At 31.9% G+C, this 24339-nt stretch overlaps 2 protein-coding genes, 1 long non-coding RNA gene and 1 pseudogene across 3 annotated transcripts; 1 reads left to right on the forward strand and 3 right to left on the reverse strand.

The window, feature by feature from the left end:
• Positions 1 to 313: 313 nt before the first annotated feature.
• On the reverse strand, positions 314 to 1093 carry LOC131599084 (uncharacterized). The gene is made up of 3 exons (XR_009282542.1): positions 1019 to 1093; positions 637 to 707; positions 314 to 432 (listed from the first exon to the last, which is right to left on the reverse strand). It is a non-coding gene; the product is annotated as an uncharacterized LOC131599084 (long non-coding RNA).
• Positions 1094 to 6079: 4986 nt separating this feature from the next.
• Positions 6080 to 7253, forward strand: LOC131599085 (uncharacterized). Its single transcript, XM_058871574.1, has one exon. It carries the CDS (start codon positions 6359 to 6361, stop codon positions 7067 to 7069), a length of 711 nt encoding a protein of 236 aa, XP_058727557.1. The 5' UTR covers positions 6080 to 6358; the 3' UTR covers positions 7070 to 7253.
• Positions 7254 to 11351: 4098 nt separating this feature from the next.
• LOC131594736 (protein NUCLEAR FUSION DEFECTIVE 4-like) lies at positions 11352 to 14506 on the reverse strand. Its single transcript, XM_058866936.1, has 3 exons — positions 14013 to 14506; positions 12223 to 13115; positions 11352 to 12077 (listed from the first exon to the last, which is right to left on the reverse strand). The coding sequence occupies exons 1-3, from the start codon at positions 14334 to 14336 to the stop codon at positions 11573 to 11575; spliced, it is 1722 nt and encodes a 573-aa protein (XP_058722919.1). The 5' UTR covers positions 14337 to 14506; the 3' UTR covers positions 11352 to 11572.
• A 7535-nt stretch (positions 14507 to 22041) lies between these two features.
• LOC131599087 (cysteine-rich receptor-like protein kinase 44) lies at positions 22042 to 22679 on the reverse strand (annotated as a pseudogene).
• Positions 22680 to 24339: the final 1660 nt, after the last annotated feature.

Below are 24339 nucleotides of genomic sequence, written 5' to 3' on the forward strand. Positions count from 1 at the left end.
GTCAATTTATTTATTCGAAATAAATGACGTTTGTAAATATATGAGGGCAAATTTTGGGGTATGACACACGTCAAACAAAACACGTCAAACAAAACAAAAACACGTTATTCTGCCCGACGAGCGTTACAAAATACACATCAAACAAAACAAAAACACATTATTCTTCCCGACGAGCGAACTCCTCCGAATGAAGATACTGATACCAATCCTCATCCCACTCAGTTTCAGAACCATCAGCATCAACCACGACTCTCACGCCAGATAGTTGAGCTTGAGCATCCGGGCCCCGGGCCCCCTGGGAACAAGAAGTAGAGCCGGTCGAAACCTTCTTCTTCTCCTTCACCTCCTTCACTCCGCGAGAGCACGAAGTAGAGCCGGTCGAAACCTTCTTCTTCTCCTTCACCTCCTTTTTTCCCTTAGCGCCACCCATTCCTGCGTAAAAATGAAGAAAGAAAGGTCCATGAGACCTCCTTTTATAAAAGAAGAAAGGGGACAAAAACGCTTGGGAAACAGACAAGTCATTAAAGAACAAAGGAGGTGAAGCAGAACGCATGCACACAAACTTCAAAGAAACAGACACAATAAACAAAGGCGTTAAAAATAAAGTACTTGCAAATTAAAACGGACACTCCCTACCCTGTGTAGCTGACGCAGTCTGGGTCTCCCTACCCTGTCTGATGCGTGCTGGTTGGTTGCCTGACATGTTCCTGTAAACAATTGAAATTGATTAATATGCGAGACAAAATAAAAAACTAAAAAATTTGAACTTCTGATACAATTCGGAAGTTCATTTCCGAAAACTGTGATGGAGGTGTTTTTGGAAATGAACTTCCGAAACATCCCTGCGATGGGGTTTTCTGAAACTTCCATGGCAGACCCCAAAATCAAACATAAAACCAATTCAAAAAGCTTCTAAACAACCTAAATACTACTAACAACCAGTCCATATATCATTTATGCAATTGAAACCCTAAATAACATGCATTTGAATAATGAATCTAACAAATTTAAAACTTACAAATTGAGTGATTTGTGGGCTTTTGAATGTTGTATAGCAATGTGATTGGAGCCTTGATGCAGCCTTGGAAGTGTGTTTACACAAATTTTCGCCTTTGCTTGTTTTTGATTTGAGTTAGGGTAAATGAATGGGGGAGGGGAGTGTTTTAATAAATCTGCAAAACGCGCAGTATTTCGGAAGTTCACTTCCGAAATGCTGTTTTCGGAAATGAACTTCCGAAATAAGACAATTTTTTCAAAAAAAAAGGCGTTTTCGGAGATGCATCTCCGAAAACACCTTTTTCTTGCATTTCGGAAATGCATTTCCGAAGTCAGGGGTAGTATGGGGTTTTCACCAGAGGTGGACTAGAAGGTATGGAGGTTGGCAAAGAAATTCTCTAAATTAAACCTACAAGCTTCCAATAGATCTTATGATGTCATTTAAATGTACTTAATTCTCTTTCTTTTTCTTCTATTAGGATTCATCCTGCCACCCCCAAAATCCCCTAAGATGAACCTTACACTCCTAATTTCAATGTTTTTACCAAAATATTTTTGGTGATTTTTTAAGTTTTTAAAAATTATGTGTTTTAACGGGTTTTTTAAAATATATTAGGGAGTTTTTTAAAAAATTATGAATTTTTACCGAAACTTTTAAAATACACTATCAAAATATACTCTCGGATTTCTCAAAAAATTGAGTTTTTACCAATTTTTTTAAAAACATGAGTATTTACCGAATTTTAAAAAATCTAAGACAAAATTGAGAGACAACCTCTCACCATTTTACCCCGTTGATCCACTGTTTTGTAGCGATATTTTTTTTTGGCAAACTCTATCCCAACTCTGATTTGCCTTTCACCCACTACTATGACTCATTCCGACATCATATTTTCGTAACTCTTCGGTCACCATCGTCTCTGCCACCACCATAGTCACTGACTCCGACACACCACCCCCGCAGACAGAAGCACCTAATCTGATATGGCTCATCCCTAGAGAACACTACGAGAACCTTAACAAGCGCCCCGATGCGCCGCTGTAACCTCCGGACGGGGCCAATTCTAGCAAACTTTTTGTCGCCCACCTCGTCTCCCTGTTATGGTTCTAAATGCGGTCTCAACTTTTAGTTTCAACTCGCAGAAAAATCATGCTCTAGTTCAAACAACCATTGTTTTTCCGTCAGTCGCGACCGCCATTAAGCGACCTTGTTTGCACGCCTTTCAGCCACCAAATCTCATGTAAGATCACTTAGCCATCGATTTTGTCTCTTTTACCGAAATTCTGCTCATCCCGTGCGAGAAACTAACCAGGATAATTAAATGTCATATAAAGGCAAGAGAACAACAATGACAACCTAGGGTTGTTGCAGTTTCTCAATCAACCATCGCCAAAGAATGTTACTATTTTGGCCGTTGATTACAATGAGTTCCTTCAGTTTAAAGCAAACCAAAAACCATTATCTTCTTCCGTCGTTGCTCAGTTTGGTAATTCTATAGCCTTTGTATCTTCATTCTCCTCCCTTAACCCTTGGGTCCTTGACTTTGGTGCCTCTAATCATATAGTTGGTAATAAATTTATTTTATCTTACTTGTCTTATTCTGATTCTTTGCCTTACACAACAACGTTTGGGTCATCCCAGCCTTAATAAAATGCGTCTTTTGTTTCCTAGTTTTTCTAATCTTTTGTCATTTGAGTGTCAGTCGTGTCAATTAGACAAACGTACTTCTTATATCTATTCTCAACGACTAAATAAAAGTGTTGTGTCACCTTTTTCTTTATATCATTATGATATTAGGGATGTTAGTCGTGTCAAGTCAACTTTAGGATATTATTACTTTGTAACCCTCATCGATGATTTTTCACAATGTACTTGGTTATTTTTAGTGAAAAACCATTAAGATGTCTTCCATGTATCCCAATAATTTAATGCCGAAATTAAAAATCAATTTGACACTTCCATTAAAATTTAACACACTGATAATACTCATGAATATATGTCATCCCAGTTTCATTCCTTTTTAACATCATAGTGGATTATTCATCAATCATCACGTGCTTACATACCACAACAAAATGGTGTTGCTGAACGAAAGCTTCGTCATTTAGCTAAAACTGCATAGACTCCTTTACATCACGACAATGTCCCTTCATATTTTTAGGATGTTTCTCTTCTCTTAGCTTGTCACCTTATCAAGCGGGTGCTTTCATCGATCCTTTAAGATCAGATTCCATACTATATCTTAAACTTGCGATATGATCTATCCCCCCTTCTTCTATGCGTCATTGGTTGCACGTGCCTTGCTCACGGCCTCAATCAAGATAAAGAAAAACATTATGCCAAATATCTCAAATGTATATTTCTAGGCTACTCACTTATACAAAAAGGATATCATTGTTTTTTATCCCTGACTTCAATGATACATTGTTTCCTCAAATGTCACATTCTTTGAAACTTCCCTGTTCTTCTCTGCCTCTTTGTCACCTGATTAGAATTTTACTTCATATGATCAAGATATCCATTCCATCACCCACACCCATTATTGCCCATACCTCTCCATTGTAGGTATACCAGCGATGGACAATCCGTTCATCAAAGATAAGAGATGATATTGATCCACCAACACCATTTTCTGCTCCAACTGCTCCTCTAGTTATGTCACCTAAGCTTGAACTTCCAATAGGACTACGAAAAAAGTTATTTGGTCTCATCATCCTAATCCTAAATATGCTTGTATTTTAAATTATGACTGTCGATCTACCTCCCATGTCTCTTTTATTTCTGCTCTGGATTTTGTGTCTATTCCAAAGTCTATAGGTGAAGCTATGATTGATCCAAATTGGCATCTGGCGATGGTGGAAGAAATGGTTGCATTGCATTAAAATAACACTCGAGACATTGTTACTTTACCTCTAGACAAAACTACAGTGGGAAGTCGATGGGTTTATACAGTAAAAGTTGGACCAGATGGCTAGATTGTCTGTTTCAAAGCCCTTTTAGTAGCCAAAGGATACACACAATATTTGGTCTTGATTATGGTGACACTTTTTTTCAAGTGACCAAGATTAGTTCAGTCTACCTCTTTCTTGCAATGGATTTCATTCATCATTAGTTGTTTCATCAGTTGGACATTAAAAATTCCTTTTTACATAGGGAATGGGAAGAGGGAGTTTATTTGGACCAACCTTTAGGTTTTACAATTCCTGGAAATTATAAACTTGTTTGTCGGCTTCGTCGTTCTTTTTTTATGGGCTGACAATCCCCACGTGCTTGGTTTGGTCATTTCTTCTATTCCTTGATACAATTTAGTATGATTATATGTGAAGCAAATTACTCTGGTTTCTTCCTTCATTCCTCCACTGGTCGGTGCATCTTTCTTGTGGCCTATGTTGATGACATTATTATAACTGAAGACGATACTAAAGGTATCCAACGCCTCAAAACTCATCTTTTAAAAAAAATTCAAACAAAAGACTTTGGTCCACTCAGATTTTTCTTAGATATTGATGTTATTCAATCCTCTCTAGGCATTGCAATCAATCAACGCAAGTATACATTAGACATCCTCAATGAAATTGATATGCTTGATTGTCGTCCTATTAATACTCATATGGATCTCAGCGTCAAGTTTCTTCCAAATTTTGGGTAGCCTTAACTATCTTACGTTCACCATACCAAATATTACATTTGTACTGAGCATTGTGAGCCAATTTCTCAATGCTCCTTGTGATATGTTGTCATTTGATTTCTTAGATACGTAAAGAATGCACTAGGAAAATGATTATTATATGAGGATAAGGGTGATGCTAAAATCATTTGTTATTCAGATGTAGACTGGCCTGGATCACCGTCGAATAGGAGATCCACGTCTAAATATTGTGTTCTTATTAGAGGTAATATGATCTCATGGAGAAGCAAGAAACAAAATACAGTTGCACAATCTAGTGCTGAAATTGAATATCGTGTTATGGAAGCAGCCTCAAAGAAGCTTGCATGGCTTAAAAATATACTCTCAGAGCTTATATTAGGAGATCTTCAGACCATAAAACTCATATGTGGCACTCCATATAGCATCTAATTCGAATTTTCCAAGAACGAACCAAACACATAGAAATAGACTGACATTATGTAGGGGACAATGTACTTTCAGGAGAAATCACCATAGATTTTGTCAAATTTGTAAATCAATTGACTGATAAGTTCACTAAGTCTCTTAAGAATTCTCGAGTGAATTAATTTGTAACAAGTTTGACTTACATGATATATATAATCCTACTTGAGGGGAGTGTTAATAATCAATTATGTTAATATTAGTATAGAGAATATTCCATAAAATATTCCTTATCCTACCTATAATAGAATAAAATACACTGTAACATATTCCTTATGTAATTGATACAATAAGAAGTAAGTCTTATTATATAATACAATCTGTCTAGTGCTATTCAAACAAACACTTAATTTTATTCAAATATTTCTCACTCTCTCATATTTCAACAAATAGTGTTGGTCTAATCTTTACTCCTGAATTTGATATAGTTAAATTATGATTAAATAGAATTCATAAAATACATCACACTTAAATCATAGATTCATAGTAAAATAAATTTTATTTATTTATTTTTCTAAAATTAATATGTGGCTAAATTATAGAGAATCTTCAAAAACTTACTATTGTCTCGATGGTGCACATATCATGGATGTATTAGTATCTGCTGAGCAAATTAATTATTTTTTTTGGCCATGATGGCACTAAGCCGTTTCATTTCCACTTAAACCGGCTGCTGTCGTAATCTAACAATATCATCATGCTAATAAGCTCCATAAAAACATCCATAAAAACAGCCGCATATTTTGATTATATGTTTTGTTTTTTTCTTTAATAATTCTTTGTTATTTGTAGGAACACAATAAAGTTTATTTATTTCACAACCTTTCCGTAAAGTTTTCAATATTTTTTAGTACGTTCATATCTTATATCCACGCTGACCACCCGTGGGCTATATATCCCTTCCACACATATTCTAGGAATTTGTCACCCTCAATCTAAACTACCATCCTAAATTTCAGATAAAGGAAATAATAACTGTATTATTATAGTCAAGAAAATTGATTTTGTCCAAAATTAACTTGACTTAGTTTTTTCTTGTCTATTATAATTCTCTGTGACTCGAAAGATTAATCTCTCCTATTTGTGAAAGATACAATAAATATGAGATTATATATAGACTCAACTATCAACTACTATAGTCTCTCAGCTCTTCAAATACCAACTATTCAAAACATGAAGTAAACTACAACTATACAAGTACTAGCTAATAGCTAGATATTCACTACATCTCAAACCTATTTCCATAAGTTATGGACTGGTTCTCTTGGTTATCCAAGACCAACCTAGACCCTTTTCTACTCTACGAGTATAGCCTCACTTTCACCCGCAACGAGCTTCAACTACAAGACTCAATCCACTTCACCCATGAGTTTCTCCAAAGCATGGGAATTTCAGTTGCCAAACACAGGCTAGAAATTCTCAAGCTTGTCAACAACCAAAACAACAAAGTGCCAAAAGACACCAAGAAGTTTTCTTTGGTTAAGTGTATAAAGAAATGTCTAAGCAAACTCATTTTCCATGAAGAAGAAAAAAACAAGAACATGATTTCAATGCAACAAGAGCAAAGTTGGAACCAAGGGAAATGGAGAAGAGCATTGGTAAGTGAGGAACTCAAAGGAGATAAGGGTATGCATAGAAATAGGAGAATAGCATTTTCAGGGCCTTTGGATGGAAGAATGTATGATGAGAAAATGGTGGTTACCAACAAAAGTATGTTGAAGTTTTCTGGTCCTCTTGATGGAAAGATGAATGAAAGAAAAATGGTTTACACGAATAGAAGTCCTTTGAGAAATAGGCCTATTGAAGGAAGGTTTGTGGGTGCTACAACAAGGAGTCCAAGATTTTCTGGACCAATAAGTCCAAATGATTTTCATTGTCTCTACAACAAGACAGGAGATGATTGTGATTTTGAGGATGCTGAAATGTGGCGTGCATTGTTTGAAGATCTTAAACCAACTTGATTTTTTTTTTTTTGGGTTTTTCTTGGTGTGAAATTAGTGTTTTCTTTATCAAGTATGATGGTTCTTGAATTTTGTAGTATTTTTTTTTTGGTGTTTCTTTCTGTTCTTCTGTCAACTAGAATGTTTCATTACGTTTCAGTGTGCTTTCGCATGACGTTTTGGCACGAATTCAAAAGATTACATAAAAGCAAGTTGTATGATTCCAATATGAGACTATCCTAATATATAGCAATAGTTAATATAAGGATTTTAGTTAACTATGACAAAATAAATACAAATACAGACCTTATTTAATTACGATTTAACTTAACAAATATCTTATGAGCCCTATTTAACTATAATTTAATCTTGATAATTGTGAGGTCATGTGCGGTAATCTGTCTTGCATGCTCTAAAAATGGCTTTGTTTTATTTATGATGACAATCCAGCATGTCTGTTCCGTTTAAGTTCAATCTACATAAGTTTTGGAAAAAAAAATGAGACGGAGCGGGACCGGTATAATTGAGGATGCGAACCTACAAATTTAGTTTATCTTGTCAAAAAATTGGGGCGAGATGGGACGGCCTGTAAGCATTGCTATTTTTAAGCCTAAATTTTAAATTTTAGAAAATAGAGACAGAGCGGAACCGGATAGTTGAGAAAGGAATGGGATAGTTGAGAATATAGACTTAAAAATTTAATTCATCCTGGGAGGACAAAATATACATGTTAAAGGGTGCAGATGCATATTTAAAATCTTAACACTTTTTGTAAAAAATTATAGACGAAACAGATATGTTCGATGGATCGGATCTGTTTTATCACCTCTACCCTTATGAAAATAGATCATCTTGTGTTATTTTCAGTCTTTCCTGTGCTTCATTCAATGGTTGAGAGTTCATAAAAAAACTGATAAATAAATAAAGAAACGGTTTTAAAAAGAGTGAAAAAATACGGATGAACGGCTCTAACCAGCGCAGAACGGGCAGCTAGAAGGAATGAGCCCGAGAAGTTCTATTTCCTACTCTTACTTAACCATAGTCTTAGTTGCACAAAAATATTTCCTATGTGGAACGTTTCATCTAAATTATGAACCATATATAAGGAAGCTTATTAAATAGGATTGATAAGTCTAGATGTTCTCTAACGGTATGAATTAGCCACTAATTAAGGATGCATTTTCTATTCAGTTCTATGCTAATTACATTGGTGCATTTGTTTAGAGAAACTACCTTCATGGTGCTAACATGTGAAATGGATTTCATTCATGATCATTTAAATCATCACCTTCCATTATAAATAAAAGGAAAAAAAATTAAAAATCATAATTTTAGACAAAGACGTGGAAACTTTAGAAAAACAAGAAAAAAATTTGGTGACGATTTTTTTAAAGTAATTTAATGGCTGAAATTTTATCTTTTAAAGATAAATAGGTGTGATGTTGCATATTCGAAGGAACTGTGATGTCCATAGTTATCAATTTGGTTGGTTTACTGAGACAAAATTAAGATGATTTAGGATGACAAATATTGAAAAAAATCATAATTTCTAACATTGGTTAGAGATAGAACCTTAAAAGAGTTTATATAGAGTGTTACCTCTCACTTTACAATTCTATTTTTTAAGGATGAGTTTCGTCAAACTAAAATATCATATCAGAGTCTATCGATTGGACTATGTGATGTCTACCGTTTATATTCATGCACCGAAGCGCAAAAGAATGTTGAACGTGAGGGATGTATTGGGAAGATCCCAAGTCCCAGATTAGTTAGACATAGGGCTTGAAAATAGTATATATAGAGTGACATCCCCCACTTTACAAGTCAGTTTTGTAAGGTTGAGTTAGGTCAAACTAGATAAATTCCTAAAAGAGTTTATATAAAGTTACACCTCTCACTTTACAAGCCGTTTTTATAATGATGGGTTAGACTAAACTCTAATAGCTAATCAAGTAAGAATTCTATTTTTTTCATACTTTAATAAATTTATGGCTTAATTGTAACTTTGATCCCTCTATTTTGTCTTTTTTCCGATTTTGGTCCCCCAGTTGAATTTTCTGTTGAAAAAAAGATAAAAATAGAGACTAATTTTGCCTAAAAAAGAAAAATAGTGGGGCAAAAATTGCACAGAAAACTTAAAAAGAGGACTAAAATAGTGGTTTTTAAAATAGAGGAATCAAAATTAAGAAAAAGACAAAATAGAGGGACTAAAGTTGCAATTAAACCTAAATTCATTTATGAAACTTGTGATTTGAAACTGAGGAAGATTGCCTATCTAGAAACAACGGATTTGAAACCACCATTGAAACCGGTTAAAACAAAGGGTGTCCCTGAAAAGGTCAAAGTGACATAATGTGACAACTCCACGAGACATTCTCCTTTATACTTTTAACACGTTGACTCGCATTTTCTGTATTATCCGACTACAAGGTTCCAAAAAGTGTTTTCAAGGGTGCTCGCATTAGCAAACGACCTCCTTCAGCTTTGTTATAAAAAATCAAATATATTGAAGAGATGCTGCTTTTTATGCACAAATACATTAACTGGATTGTAAATGTTGAAGGTGACAACAACTGTGATTTTCGGATTTGCTCGATAAAAGAAAGGACGACTAGAAATTTGTTTTTCATCATCTTATACAAGAGATAACGACGCATGTAGAATCATACATAAAGCTATATGGGAACAAAGAAAATTGCGATGCAATTTCCAATGCTATATTTCCTTGTTTTAGTTGTTCGGCTCCGTTGGACAAATGGATGCGCTTCTAAAAAATGGGACATCTTATAGCAAGTTCTTATGATAGGATTTGTATTGATTTAATAAGATATCATTCTCGAAAACATTCTACCCACTTCGGAGTAAGTCACCTTAAAATTCATCTAAATGAATCATGTGTATTGGTTGGCTATAAAAAAAAATTTGTTCAAACTTATTTAAAACTGGGATGTCATATACCAAAGACATCACTTGAGTAGACGACATATTTTACGCAAGATGTTGAAACTTGGCTGGATCACTTTATAGAAAGGATGAAAGAGTTCATCAAATTGAGCGACACTAAAAGAGAAGCAAATAAGAAAAGGTCCCAAAATGAACCACCAATAGATTTAGGTAGTGACATGTGTTTTGATACATTTAGTTGTAATCTAACAATGTAGCTCATTTTTTCTATGTAACGAACTGCATGATTTTATAAAATTGGATGGTAATTTTTAGACAATTTTTGGGTTTCTAAATTCTACACTACATAATACTTTAGTTCTGCATAAATAGTGTTTTTGGTGGATCTGGAGATGCATCTCCGAACATACCTTTTAAGTATTAAAAAAACAAAAGAGGGGAGTATACGGATTTGCATCTCTGTAAAGGCCTTTATTTTTTTAAAAAGGGACGGATCCAGAGATGCATCTCCAAATTATGTCCTGATGCATATGATAGGGTTTGTAAAGTTCTTATTGATCTAAATATTCTATAAATATGGTCTCTCGTTCCATTTCCGATGACGTGTTTCTCGTCTATCTGAAATTCAAACTGAATACTCTCCTACATTATCTAGAAAAACAAAGAATTGAAATTCAAACTGAATACTCTCTTACATTATCTAGAAAAACAAGGAATTGTCAAACTCGAGTATCGTTCGCCCTTGATTGACAACAAAGAAAAGATAAAGTTCACCATGCTTGAACTGAAGACGAATGATAATTTAAAGTTTATGTGGAGTACTTTTTACTGTTACTCAACGAAGTGTCTAATTAAAGTGGATGCGGCGATTGCACAATCAACCAAAGATATTATAAAAATGTTGCAACGTCCTGAACCATCCGTTTGTAATGATATGTAATGTTAAATTTATGTGAAAAAATACATAAAAAGAACAACCCCTTAAAAAAAATATCCATCACTTTAAAAAGTCAATAATGCGAATTCTATCTATATCTAGTTCGATATCACGTATCTCCTGTCAATGATTAAAGGGTATGTTACAATAAAATGAAAAGATAAAATTACATCTGGTCTTTTTTTTAAACTACAATAAAATGAAAAGATAAAATTGCACCTTTAGTCTTTCAAATTTAACTTGTACTTCAGATTGATAGCTTTTTTTAAATGATTACTTATTTTACACACTATTTGTATAGTTAATCTTTAAATTATGATTTCTTTGTACTTTTTTGTCCTCCATATTATATTTCATGTTGTGCAATAGTTATTTTTTGTTTTTTTGTCATAGGAAGCAACTTGCCGGTTGACATCAACGAGGAGAAAAAAAATTGTATAATTATCAGCAGTGACCAAAAAATACAAGAAATAACATTAGCTCATATTTTCATGTCTAAAGGTGTTGGAGCATAAAACCAAATCAAATGCATAAGCAATCCCAAAAGCAAATAAAGTAGAAAACATAAACTTGTAAAACTTCACAAGACTAAACATGTGGCCCCATTGTTGCTCAACTATGTTATATAACTGACTTAAATATTGTTCTGCTTTTATTCATTGTTCAACTATGCTAACTTCTTCTTAGGTACTAGAAGATGTTTGAGGAATTCTGAAAGATCCTCCAGCATAAAGCATTTGGTAAACAGGTCTAATTCTCAGAGTCAGAATGATGCTCAAGATGATGCCGGCAGCGCACACACTAGAGAGAATGAAAAATGTCAGCTTAAAGCAATCTGCGCCGATGCAAGAAACTTCAGAAGCAAGAAGGTTAAGACCGTGCAGACTGAGACCGTGCTGCTTTGCTGCCTCTTTGTCATATATGTAACCTGCTAGCAGAGCTGAGAAAATGGCTGCCCCAAGTGGATTACCCAATGACATGACGTTGCTCAATACGCCAAAGTTCTTCAAACCGAAAAGCTCGGAAACGGTAGGGATCATTATGGAAACTTGCACGCCGTAGCAGACACCAAGAAATGCAACCGCGGGATAAAGGCTTCCGTTTACAGCAAAGGCAAATAGAAGATATACCAATATCATGATTGTCTGTGTGCATGTCAACCAGAATGTCCTTGGGAGCAATTTGGTCCTGAAAATTGTTAAAAACGGAGAAATCCATTATATCAATTGAACACAGAAAATTGACAGTTCTATGCCATTCTTAACACTAATGTTTGTCTATAAAAATAAAGAATAGATTTTTCAATTCACTGTCATAAATAAGATTCACTAACCGGACAAAATGCTCTGAAACAACTCCTCCACCAAGCCGACCAACGAAATTGCAAAAACTGAAAATCGACAGTAAAGTTGTAGTATCTTCTTCACCTTGTGCAATACCTATTTGGGCTAGATTATTGAGCACAGTAACTCCGGTGCCAACACCGACAAAATAAACAAAAAATAGTAGCCAGAAATCAGCCTTTACTATAGCCTCAGTAAACTTAAAATCTTCTCCACGTTTAGGCTTTCTCTTCTTCTGCTTTATTGCTCCCTCACCTAATGCAAGAAGCATAGCTACCTCAGACGAATCATCATCGTTCGAGCTTCCAAGGGCTCCTGTTGACGAAGATCCTAGCAACGGCTCCATTTTGTCATCTTTTCCTTGACCGAGAGAGTCTGAAGATCCAAGTGGTTGCTCTGAATTTGAAACTCTTTTAGGATACAATGTCATCTTTACAGGGACAGCAATTGGAGCCATGAGAAGAAGAACCATCACAGCCACCAAAATATACGAAACTGTACCATTTAATGTAAGAAGATTGCCAAATATAGTGGTTGAAAGAAGATATACACCCAAGACAACACTAGCACATTGGATAAAGATAAAATGAGAACTAGATGTGGAGTCTTCATCCAAAGCTGGTGTACAAGGCCTAACAAGAAACATCATACTCAAACAAACGGCTGGAATACCGATCGTCAGTAACATGAGGAACTTAGAAGAATTGTCGTGAAGCAGTAGGCTGTAAATTTGAGTGAAAACTGCAGCACTAAGCCCTCCATAACCTTTCAGGATTCCCGCAACTTTGCCTCGACTAACTGGGAAATTTCTCATGTTGGTTACTAGAACCGAGGTGGTTAACCATGCACTGCTATTGGAAGCTACAACAAGGGCACACCAAAGCTGCAACATGATACAAAAACAAATGACAGTTAGCCATTTTCAGTCAAACTCTATACAATACCAAATGCAACATTGACCTATGTACATCCATAACAAAAATGCTAATTAAACGAAGAAACTAATTAACATTGAAATCACATTATTAGTACCATTGCACCAAAAGAACAGATTTGGATTGCCAGTAGTCAATTCAACACACATTCACGCGGTATGGAAGAATAGAAAACACATTCATGCTCTCAATAGCAAAACACAATCACACTTTCAATGAATCAGAACCTTAAATTCATCCATCATTCCACATCATCTCTTCCATATTTTCACATGGATGGATCCAAGGTTCCAGCATCATTGATTGCGTGAATGCCTCCTCTTTTAAATCAAAAGCAATCCAAATCCAGGAAGGAAAAAAAAACATAAATGTGTAACTAAAATTCTACTTCCTTATTAAAGTGCTAACTATCATGAACATTTTCAGCTCAATCATGCAGAGAATCAACACAAATCAAAATTAAATTAAATGTGAAGAGAAAACACAATAAAAACATGAATCTTAAAGAAAAACAAACACATGACACTAAAATTTGATTTCTTAAATTCCAAATTACATGTTAAAACGGTCCAAAAAAAAAAAAAAACTCTCCTCAATTAACAATTTAATAACTGAAAATTATTGAATCACAACTAAAAAAAATTAATAGAATGATTTAAAATGCTATTTCTCTATTTTCAGTGTCAGATCAAGAGTTTTCTCCTCTAGCACTTTTAGAAACAGATGCAGTTTCTAAATAATCAATCAAATAATCAATGTATTGAGTAAGATTTACTTTACCAAACTTTATTATAAAAAAAAATCATAAAAATTGAAATTAGATCTAAGAGTTGTTACATGCATACCAGTAAGTAAGGAAGATTAGTAACTGTTTGGGTAACAGCAAGCCAAAGAACACCGTACCCAACAAAAGAAGCAAGCGCACCAACCGAAAGAATCAACCAAGGCGGGAACCTATTACAAGCGATCCCGGGAAGCAACCCAACGTTTTCTCCAATATCATTAGCAACACCAAGAAGTGTAACTTGTCTTTGATTAAAACCCAAAACAGATTTCAAAGAGTGTGAGTACAGAGGAAAAGTGAAAGTGTTTCCTGACGCTATTTGAACCCAGACTGCTGCTCCTAATCCTACCCATGGTGGCCTGCTTCCTCCTTTCAGAGTTAACATTTTTGAACTTTTTTTTTTTGCCTTTTTTGTGTTGCTAGTTTTTTTTTTTTTGGGTGTGGGTTGTGGGATTTATATAATGATGGAGTGAGATGTGAAGCATGTGATGGAGTGGGGTTAGTGTGTGAATTGGGACTGTTTGAGGAAAGAAGGAAGAAAACGTAAAAGGAAATCGGGGGATAAACTATTGCCAAATTTGACGCTATAACTAAAAACATGGCCCATCAGTTTCTCCGCGTGGTACATTTCAATTACTATTTGATATGGGTGATGGCTCCACACCTTTTCTTTTATAGTATCATTTTTATTTTTACTTTATAAAAAAAAAATATTGTTTAATATAAAATTATTGTTGTTTAAAGATAGCTAATTTAATCATCAAATTTAAGTCGATAAAAAGATCGATATTATTAGATTGAATATTAATATCAAGAAATTAAATTTTGATTTGGATAATTATTTATGTGAGTTTTTAATAATTATTATTATTTTAATCAGTTTTTTTCATATGCAAGAGTTTGAACTTTTTGAAACTTGTTTAAGGGTTCAAAATGTGTTACAACTTAAATTAATTTATTGTGGGTTGGATCACATTGTTTTCTATTTCATTTTTTTAAGTTGGTGGTATTGGTAATATAAAATTTTAAGAATAATTATTTTAACGTGAAAGTGTGTAGTTGTATCTATGATGTTGTATTCTTATAATATTCATATTAAATGTATCAAATTAGATGTATTTGTGATGCGGTTTAGATCGATTTTAAGATAAAAATTTATTCGATTTAAAGATAAATTTATTTGTGATTTGATTCAATTTTTAATTATTAATAAAAAATTGATCAGATCCAATTCATACGGTTTAATTTGAATGATTTTTTAATATTCAAATTACAAATTATATTTTATATTAAGATTATAAAAATGCTAATAAAAAATATATTTGATACAATATATAACATATAGCATATTAAAAAATTAATATTACAAAATAAGAATGGTCGATTATATTTGAAATAAATAAAATATTAAAAATAAATTAATTAAGTTAAACTAATAAATAGTATTAAAAAATATGTATCGTTAAAATATCATACTAATAAAAAATAATAAACATAAAACTATTTAGATGATGTTTAGCTCGGTATGGATTAGTTTTGAAAAATCAATTTAAAATTCAATCTGAACCGATTAATTTTTACAAAAGACATTCAAACACATTTAATAATAGTTAATATTTTGCAATTTTATTTAAATCAGTTTGGATTTGAACACTCCTACTAAATAAGGTACTACAAACATTTATAAATAATGATATTGAAATTATTTTATAATTATTTTTAATTTTTAAAATCAATAAATTTTCAATATTGTGGTCATATATAAAACAATATATATATATATATATATATATATATATATATATATATATATATATATATATATATATATATATATATATATATATATATATATATATATATATATATATATATATATATATAATTTTGATTGGTTGATTTTAATGGGTTGGATTGGTTTCTCTTTCTATGATCCTTAATATTTATTTTAAATCAACATAGAAAAAGAAACTAATCCTGTTCATTAAAATCAACAAATCAAAATTTAATGATTGTGATTCATTGTTCTCATTTCTCATAATAACCAATAATAACCAAGTGTTCTCTCTTGAGTCGTCCCCATATATATATATATATATATATATATATATATATATATATATATATATATATATATATATATATATATATATATATATATATATATATATATATATATATATATATATATATATATATATATATATATATATATATATATATAACTTATTAAATTATAATTAATATATAAAAGTTTATAGTAAGAATTAAATATAATTTTATAATAAAATATTAAATAAAATCATATAAATTTTTACTTTATATTTCAAAATTTATCGCACCGGCCCAACTTCCAACGGCACAAACTCGTGAAATTTAGGGCCCGTTTGTTTTAGCTTTTTTTAAAAATAATTTTTATAGTGTTATATAATTTTGTGTAAAAAATTTTTATAAATAAACTTTTTATAAAAGCCTCAAATGAAAATTTGGTTTGAATAGTTATTCTTAAAATGTGATTTTAATATTTAACTTATTTATGGAAAAAAAAAATTGGATATCAAGTTTTCAAAAAATCACTTAATTTTGAAGTTATTCCAAATAGATTTTCATGAAAATTATTTTTGAAATAGCATTTTTGTAAAAAAAAATCGCAATTTTTACTAAGTTTTGGTCTTTACTAATGTATATTTATGTTATATAATATCAAAATCAGTGTTTCATTTTAAGAAAAATGAATATAACAAAATTTATAATATTTTGAAAAACAATTTTAAAAAAATTATTTTCAAAAATATAAAAAAAATCTATTTTTTAAAGCTGAAACAGATCCTTAATCTAAATCAGAGAACATAAATATCACAAATAAGAAAAAAGATTTTGAATGAAGAATCTATGTACAACTTTCATGAGTTGGTTGTTTTCTAATACAACCGTCAAACAAAGGTAAATAACCACACACAAAATAATGTGACAAATCAGGCTTTTCATGTGGTTACCAAGAAAATTGATGGAAATGGTTCCTTTCAATTATTACGTAATAGATAAATTATATAAAAATTATTATGTACAAAATAATTTAGTGATTGAATGTTATTAAAATACTAAATAGTATATTTAACATTTATCAACTACCTAACTAAGAATATAACATGCCTATTAACACCCTTAATTGCCCTTCCATTAAAATTAAATTTGCACTAAACATAGGGCATTTTAGTAACTTGCTAATTCAATGGAATTAATCAACCAATGATATTATCCCATTCATCCAAGTGGCACACATTTTCAAATTGTGGAGTGCTTTTGGCTGAAATTTTCTTTTACCCAATAGACAATGATATGCAACTTTTCTTTCACCCTTTATTTGCTATAGTTTGTGAAACTTTACATTACCCGGTAGACAAACAAAACACACAATTTCAACACATTTATCTTCCATTTTCCCTTCTTCATTCATATGTAGTCTCGGTTCTCTCTCCACACATTGTTAGCTCAACAACTTCCGCTCTCTTCCTCTTCCCATTCCAACCGCCCTCCCCACCGGTAAGACAACATCATTATTTGTTCATCAACTTCTGTTTTCATTCGTTTACGTTTGTTTTGCATTTTCTATTTTTCGTTTCCCTTTTGTTACATGTTGGTGTGTTCTCTTTCGTTACATGTCGGTGTATTTCATTTCCGTTTACGTTTGTGTGAAAAGTATTCTGTGATACTAGACTGTGGAAGTGTGGAACTGATTTTAACTTCTTCATAATATTGTTTCTGTTTGGTTTTCATGTTTTAAGTTTGTTTTTAATGTTTCTGTTTGAATTCATGCATTGCAGTGTGTTGTGTTGTGGATGTTAGGTTTAGATGATAAAGTTTTGATTTTTCTTTACTGTAATAAGGTTTTCTTTGTTATGAAGTCTTGGTTGTATTTTCAGTTATCCATCTAATCATGTCGAGACCATCGATTATTATTTGCGACTTGAAGCCGGAACAAAACGTTTGGAAGATCGCTATTCGTGTCGTGGATGTCAAGGGACGAAATGGCTAGCAACATCTGGAAGCTATTATTGAAGATGTAAAGATATTGTTGTCTCTTTAGTCATTGATTGTTGTTTATTTGTTGTTTTTCATGTTAAACGTTTCTGCAGTGATGATAAAGTTTTGATTTTTTTCCACTTTAGACCTTTTTGGTGGTAAAGATTTGTCTTAATACGAGAAATGCTTGGTCTAAACATTAAATCTTTCTCCAGCTTGATAATTTAAGATTTGTGATAAAGATTTGTTTTTTATTGGTTAGTCTAGGAAAAAATAGACCATGTATTTAAGATCTTTTTTTTTATAGGTACAAGTATACATTATTCAAACCCTTCCTCCAAACACTCCTTTGCAATCTTTAAATATGAGGAATACTCAGGATTGGGTCAAAGAATCAGAAAATGCAGAAAATGAAGTAGTGTAAATAAATGAAGTTAAACTATACTGCATAAAATGGGAAACAGGTAGTACTTATAATTCTCCTACTCTTATGGGAATAATACTTGGATGAAAATTATAGAGATAATATATCTCATTAAAATGTAAAACAAAATCATAAATTTATATTTTACTCAATGTGTAGTTATCTACATCAGTTTGTTTAAAGTTTTATGATAAACTCCAAATTTTTTGCATAAATGAATTTACATGCCCTATATTACTCTTGCCAACTCTTTTGATTCTTTAATTAACTGTGTCCATTCTTATAACCAATTTGAATGGTAGATTGACAGGGGAAAAGGTAATTGATTTTATTTGTTTTGTTGAGACATTATGTAAAATTCATTCTTTGTTAAGATGCAGTTTGTTCATAAAAAAGGGCTTGGAAGAGTTTTATATGACATATGACGGTAAAAGTTTAAGATGGAATGGAGCTGATCTATTGACAAGGGTTGCACAAAAGTCTGTAGGAGAAAGCACGACATGATGTTTTGATTGAATAAATCAATATTTTCACAGTAGGATTAGAGAAAACTACTTGTAAGAGGACTCCTCGTGTACTTATACTTTTAAATACAAACGCCTTAACTAATGCTTCTAAATACAAAGGCCTCTGTCCTTTTATCTTTCATACTCATTTACAATTCCTATCACACATAACATAAGAGGCTATCATAGAAAATTAGCAACAAAAAATACAATAGTTAAACTGTCACTCTGGTTATTTATTTGCAGGAATCCGAGGGTGCCTCTATTACATTATTGAAACATTTAGAAGAGCTTTAGCAGTAAGGAGTAAATTTCTACTCTCCAGCAACACAAGCTTATACATAGTAGTATAGTACCCACTGCAAATAAGTTTTAAGGCTATAAATATAATTAATATATTAGAAATATATTATGTTCTAATACTCATAATAGTATACTAGAAATATGTTATGTTCTAATACTCATAATAATGGTATCTCTATTTTTTCAAGTGAACAATATTTGTGATGTTTCCTGCTTAATTTCTTATTAAATTTAATCTCTTAATGTTAGTAGAATATTCAAATTAGAAACACTCATACATTGTATATATTCGATGAATTATTAGGAGTAAGATATATGAATTAACTTTACTTAAATAGCAAACTTATACAAGCATGAAAATGCAAAGATTCACAAGATAGAAACTGATCCTCATTTATAATGAGCCAAAATATATGTACATGTAAAATAGTATCCATGTAAAACAGTATCAATTATTGTGACTATGAAATGAATACAAATGTTTTATAAATGTTTGAGATGTCTATTTAAAATCTCTCATTATCACGTTTGTATCTAGCTTTTTTAAAACTTTAGACTGTTTCAATTGTCCTTCCATTTTAAAACTTCCAGCTTTTTCATTTCATGCAGCATATTCCACCTTTTCACTTTTTTCACTTTCTCATACTTACAATCACCTCTCCATTTCAAAGCAACTACAAAGTTTTATATGGGTTTTCTTCCATAAAGTACAGTTATTTGCAGTCCCATATTTAATGTATGTCATTCACCTGCACCATCACCACTGTCACATATACTAGCTCTGCTTTGCATTCCCTATGTTGTTGGAATACCAATGTTTTTTCCACCAATCACACCACCTCTTGAACTAACCTCTAAAACCCTTTCATCAAACTAAACCAATTGAATGAACCAACCTCTCAATTAAAAAACTACAAATCAAATGGGGCTTTCTTAAACTGGTACTAAGTTGTCTTTGTAATTTTTTTAATACAATTATTTTGATTTAATCATTATTATTTATAGAATTACACATGTTGATTATAATAGGCATTTCTGATATATTTTATATACCGTTTCTTTGTATTATGAACTAGTAAGAAACCCGTGCGTTCGCACGGGTTCTGGTATGGGACGCGCATTTGTTTCAGATATATATTTTTTAATAAAAAAATGTCTGTTACCTGTGAAAGAATAATGATTGAATGTATAATTAATAAAAAAATATTTTGATCAGTTACTATATGTCTCATTAATAATCAATATTTTAATCAATAATTTCATGTTCCCGTGTATAAATATTAGTTTGATCAATAATTTCATATCCCCGTGCACCTTAAAAAATATTTTGATCAGTAACTTCATGTCCCGTTAATAATCAATATTTTGATCAGTAACTTCATGTCCCATAAATAATTAATATTTTGATCAATAACTTCATGTTCCCGTGTGCAAAAGATTTACTAAAACATAATATTATTTTTGCATCTTATTTATACACTAAAATTAACTTAAAAATATTACCGTGTACAAAAAGTTTAGTAAAACATAATATTATTTTTGCATCTTATTTTATACACTAAAACTAACTTAAAAAAAATATTATAAATTTCATTTTAGAAGCATAAATTTTCTTATATATTATTTTTTTTTTAAAATCCAAAATTGTAAAAAACTTTTTAGAACCATAAATTGGACCCCAAAATTGTAAAAAAACTTTTTAGTAGAGGTGTTCATGGGTTGGGTAAACCCAATAAACTCAGTAAAACCCACCCAAACCGATCCAAAAAAGTGGGTTGGGTCGGGTTATTGGGTGAATACGGTTTTCAAAAATGAAAACCCATTCAAAATAATTGGGCTATGGGTAAAACCACACCCAACCCACAAAACCCATGGGTTATTGAGTGACTATATTTTTTCTCTTTTTTTTTTTGTAATTTGACAAGTGATGACTTTGATGCTTTTAATTTTGCTTGCTTCAATTTCAACTTTTTGAAGATCTTTTATTTAGTAAGTAATGCTTTTAACTTATTTAGGATGCCACATTTTGATTATTTTGATGCTAATTCTAATAAATTGCTAGTATTTTATGCAATTATAGGTTTTACTAATGTAACTTTGGTTTTTACAAACATATGTTTATGATAAATTTCATTATACATTTTGACATTTGATGTTAAAAAAAAAACAATAATGTGTTAAGCTATTTATTAAGAAAAAATGTAACATATCATTAATAATTATATAAGGAAAAATAATATTGGGTAACCCATTACCCAACCCAATCCAACCCATAAATTTGTGGTTTTACCCAAACCAACCCAATGATATTGTGGGTGGTTATTTTTCCTCACCCAAACCAGTGTACCATGTACGGGTTGGGTTATAGTTTTGGCTAAATTCAACCCAAACCGACCCATGAACACCCCTACTTTTTAGAACCATAAATTTAACAACTAATCATGAGCTTGGAGAAATTTCAAGTATGCTAAAAACAATTTAAGTTTGGATCCAATTCAACGAAAGACCGAGTGGAGTTGTACCTAACCACATATGTGTTTAGTTTGTCATAAGAAATTATCAAAATTTATTGTTTCGTGCTTAATTTTAGTAAAAATTATGATGTTTGTTCACTATATGAAACAATTGATTGTACCTCTTAACTTAATGATGTTATGTATATTTAGTTGAAAGAAAAACCACATTGATCAAAGAGCTTTAGGCTGCAAGTTAAGCAGTTAGTTTCATAACTAATTCAAGATTTCCTACCAAAATAACTCATCTCTAATGTGAGAAATTCATTATTGAAAAATCTGTAAATACTTTTACAAAATGCTTCATAAACCTTGAGACTTCTTCTAGCCCTATTAAGTTGTTGAGACAAATCTTCCATGAAAATGTCTCAACTTAAAACTATGTTAGAGTCTGAGAAATATAATTTTACAAAAGAATACCCTTAATATAAATATAGAAACCTGAATACACTATGAATGTAGTTTATCTATCTCCCTTCATCAAAAGAAGAAGTAGAGATAGAATTTCTAGAATAATCCTCTACAAAACTACTACCACCTGAGACCTTTGTGGCACTACTGGCATTAGTATTTGTCAAAGCAGAAGTGGAGGTTGTAGTCCACTTTTCCTACACGACCCTGAAGTCCTGGTTTACTTGGTCTTGGCAAAGTGAATGAATCACTTGATAGCATTAGATGAACTGAGTTCATGTCAGGTCTCTCCCCTACACTTGCTTGACAACACAATAAACCTAGCTGAATGCACATTGCAGCCTCGTCGCCGTTGTATTTACCGATGCTCTGGTCTATTAAATCCATACTCTTCCCTCCTTGATAAAGCTTCCATGCCTACAACTAAATTAAGAAATAAACAACATTGTAAGACTACGAAATAATTTCACACTGGTAGCAAGTTTCATGTAAACTAAGATGGCACTATCAGTCTAGCAGAGCATACATTATTTGCGTCACCCAACAAATTATCCATGCACCAAAGACAATAGTGTTGGACGTGAAAAAGTATATATTGAAAAAAAACTAAGTCTCACATTCAAAATAGTTTATAAAAAATAACACATCACTCATCTTACAAAGATGAGTTAATCCAAATAGGCTGCAGAAGTTCATAGATATACATTCTTGGATATTCTTGGACCTGGCAAAAGTACATATAGCACTAAGACTTTAGAAACACTACCACGAAAAAGTATGAGCAAAAACTGAGCTGCAATAGGAAACAACTTTTCAAGGAACTAAGGATCTATGCATGCAGCTGTGAACTGCAATAGGAAACAACTTTTTCAAGGAATCACCAATCTACACATAAAATTTACAAAAAATTAATAGATAGAAACACTACCACGACAAAGTATGAGCAAAATCTGAGTAAAATATGCAAAAACTTAAAATTCAAATTCTACAATCAACATAATATTTGATGATTTTAACTTAGAGTGGACCAAACACAATGCATCCTGATAAGCCTCCGAATGTAAATATTGACATCCCTGTGTTTTGTTACCATGCTAAAACAATAGTTCCAACTCCAACCAAACTTCATATGTCATAAATAGAACAATTATATACTAAAAGTTGTAAAGACAAACAAATGGAAGAACGGTGAGTAGTACAAAACAGAAAAAACAATTGTTTTAGGCAAACAATTCAAAAAATATTGAATAACAACAAATCTAAGATCCTAAAGAATAATAAATTCACTTATAGATTCATAATATTTTCACATACTTGAAAAGATTGGCAGCTGTGGATGCATTTGACTCATCTCCTCGTACTTGCTAATCACATTCTGACAAGTTTCTTATAGAGATCCTCCATGCAAAAACTTCAAACCAGCTTCGAAGTAGGTCTCATTGCTTTCAAAATAAAATCCAGAGTTCTATGAAATACACAATATTACATCATCAGTTAGAAATAGATATCTCATTGCTGATTTTAAGATTCAGACAGTGATTTATCTTACTAAACATGAATAAGATTCAGAAAGTGATTTATCCCACCTCGTGAGGTTTCCCCGTCCATTTCACTTCACCACAAAGCTTTTCATTTTATCTGCTAGAGTACCTGGTGAACATGTAACATGATACTGAAAGTGAAAATAGGAAATCTCAGTAAGCATAACTAATATTACACAAATAGTAAAAAGAAGTTGGTATGCGCATATGCACCATACTCGTCGCCGGAAATCCGTAACAAAACATAAATTGAAAATGTCAAACAGAAATCATTTCGAATCGGACCACCACCGCAGTCGTCGCCGAAAACAATAACAGAGTAGAAACGAAGTTCAATCAATCAATTTTTCTATATTTGTAAGTAGAGAAAGAACCAGGTAGAGAGAATAATAGATACCAAAAGAATGTAACTGAGATACTCAATTCTTCTGTTAAAAAAGAAGCATAAGTAAATAGAACCAGACTAAATAGAACCAGAAACAAAGCAAATGAAACATTAGATTATAGAGGATCACCCGGTAGATAACATAAAAAGAAAGATGTTTACGGCTAGCGGCACCGATATACCAACATCTTCAACACCTGACAATAACCCGAAAACAAAAACAAAACTTCATTTGGCGAATTTGAAACAGAAAATCTAAGAAAGTGATTGGTTTGGAACTTT

The sequence above is a fragment of the Vicia villosa genome, linkage group LG4 (assembly GCF_029867415.1).
Source record: "Vicia villosa cultivar HV-30 ecotype Madison, WI linkage group LG4, Vvil1.0, whole genome shotgun sequence".
Taxonomy (NCBI): domain Eukaryota; kingdom Viridiplantae; phylum Streptophyta; class Magnoliopsida; order Fabales; family Fabaceae; genus Vicia; species Vicia villosa.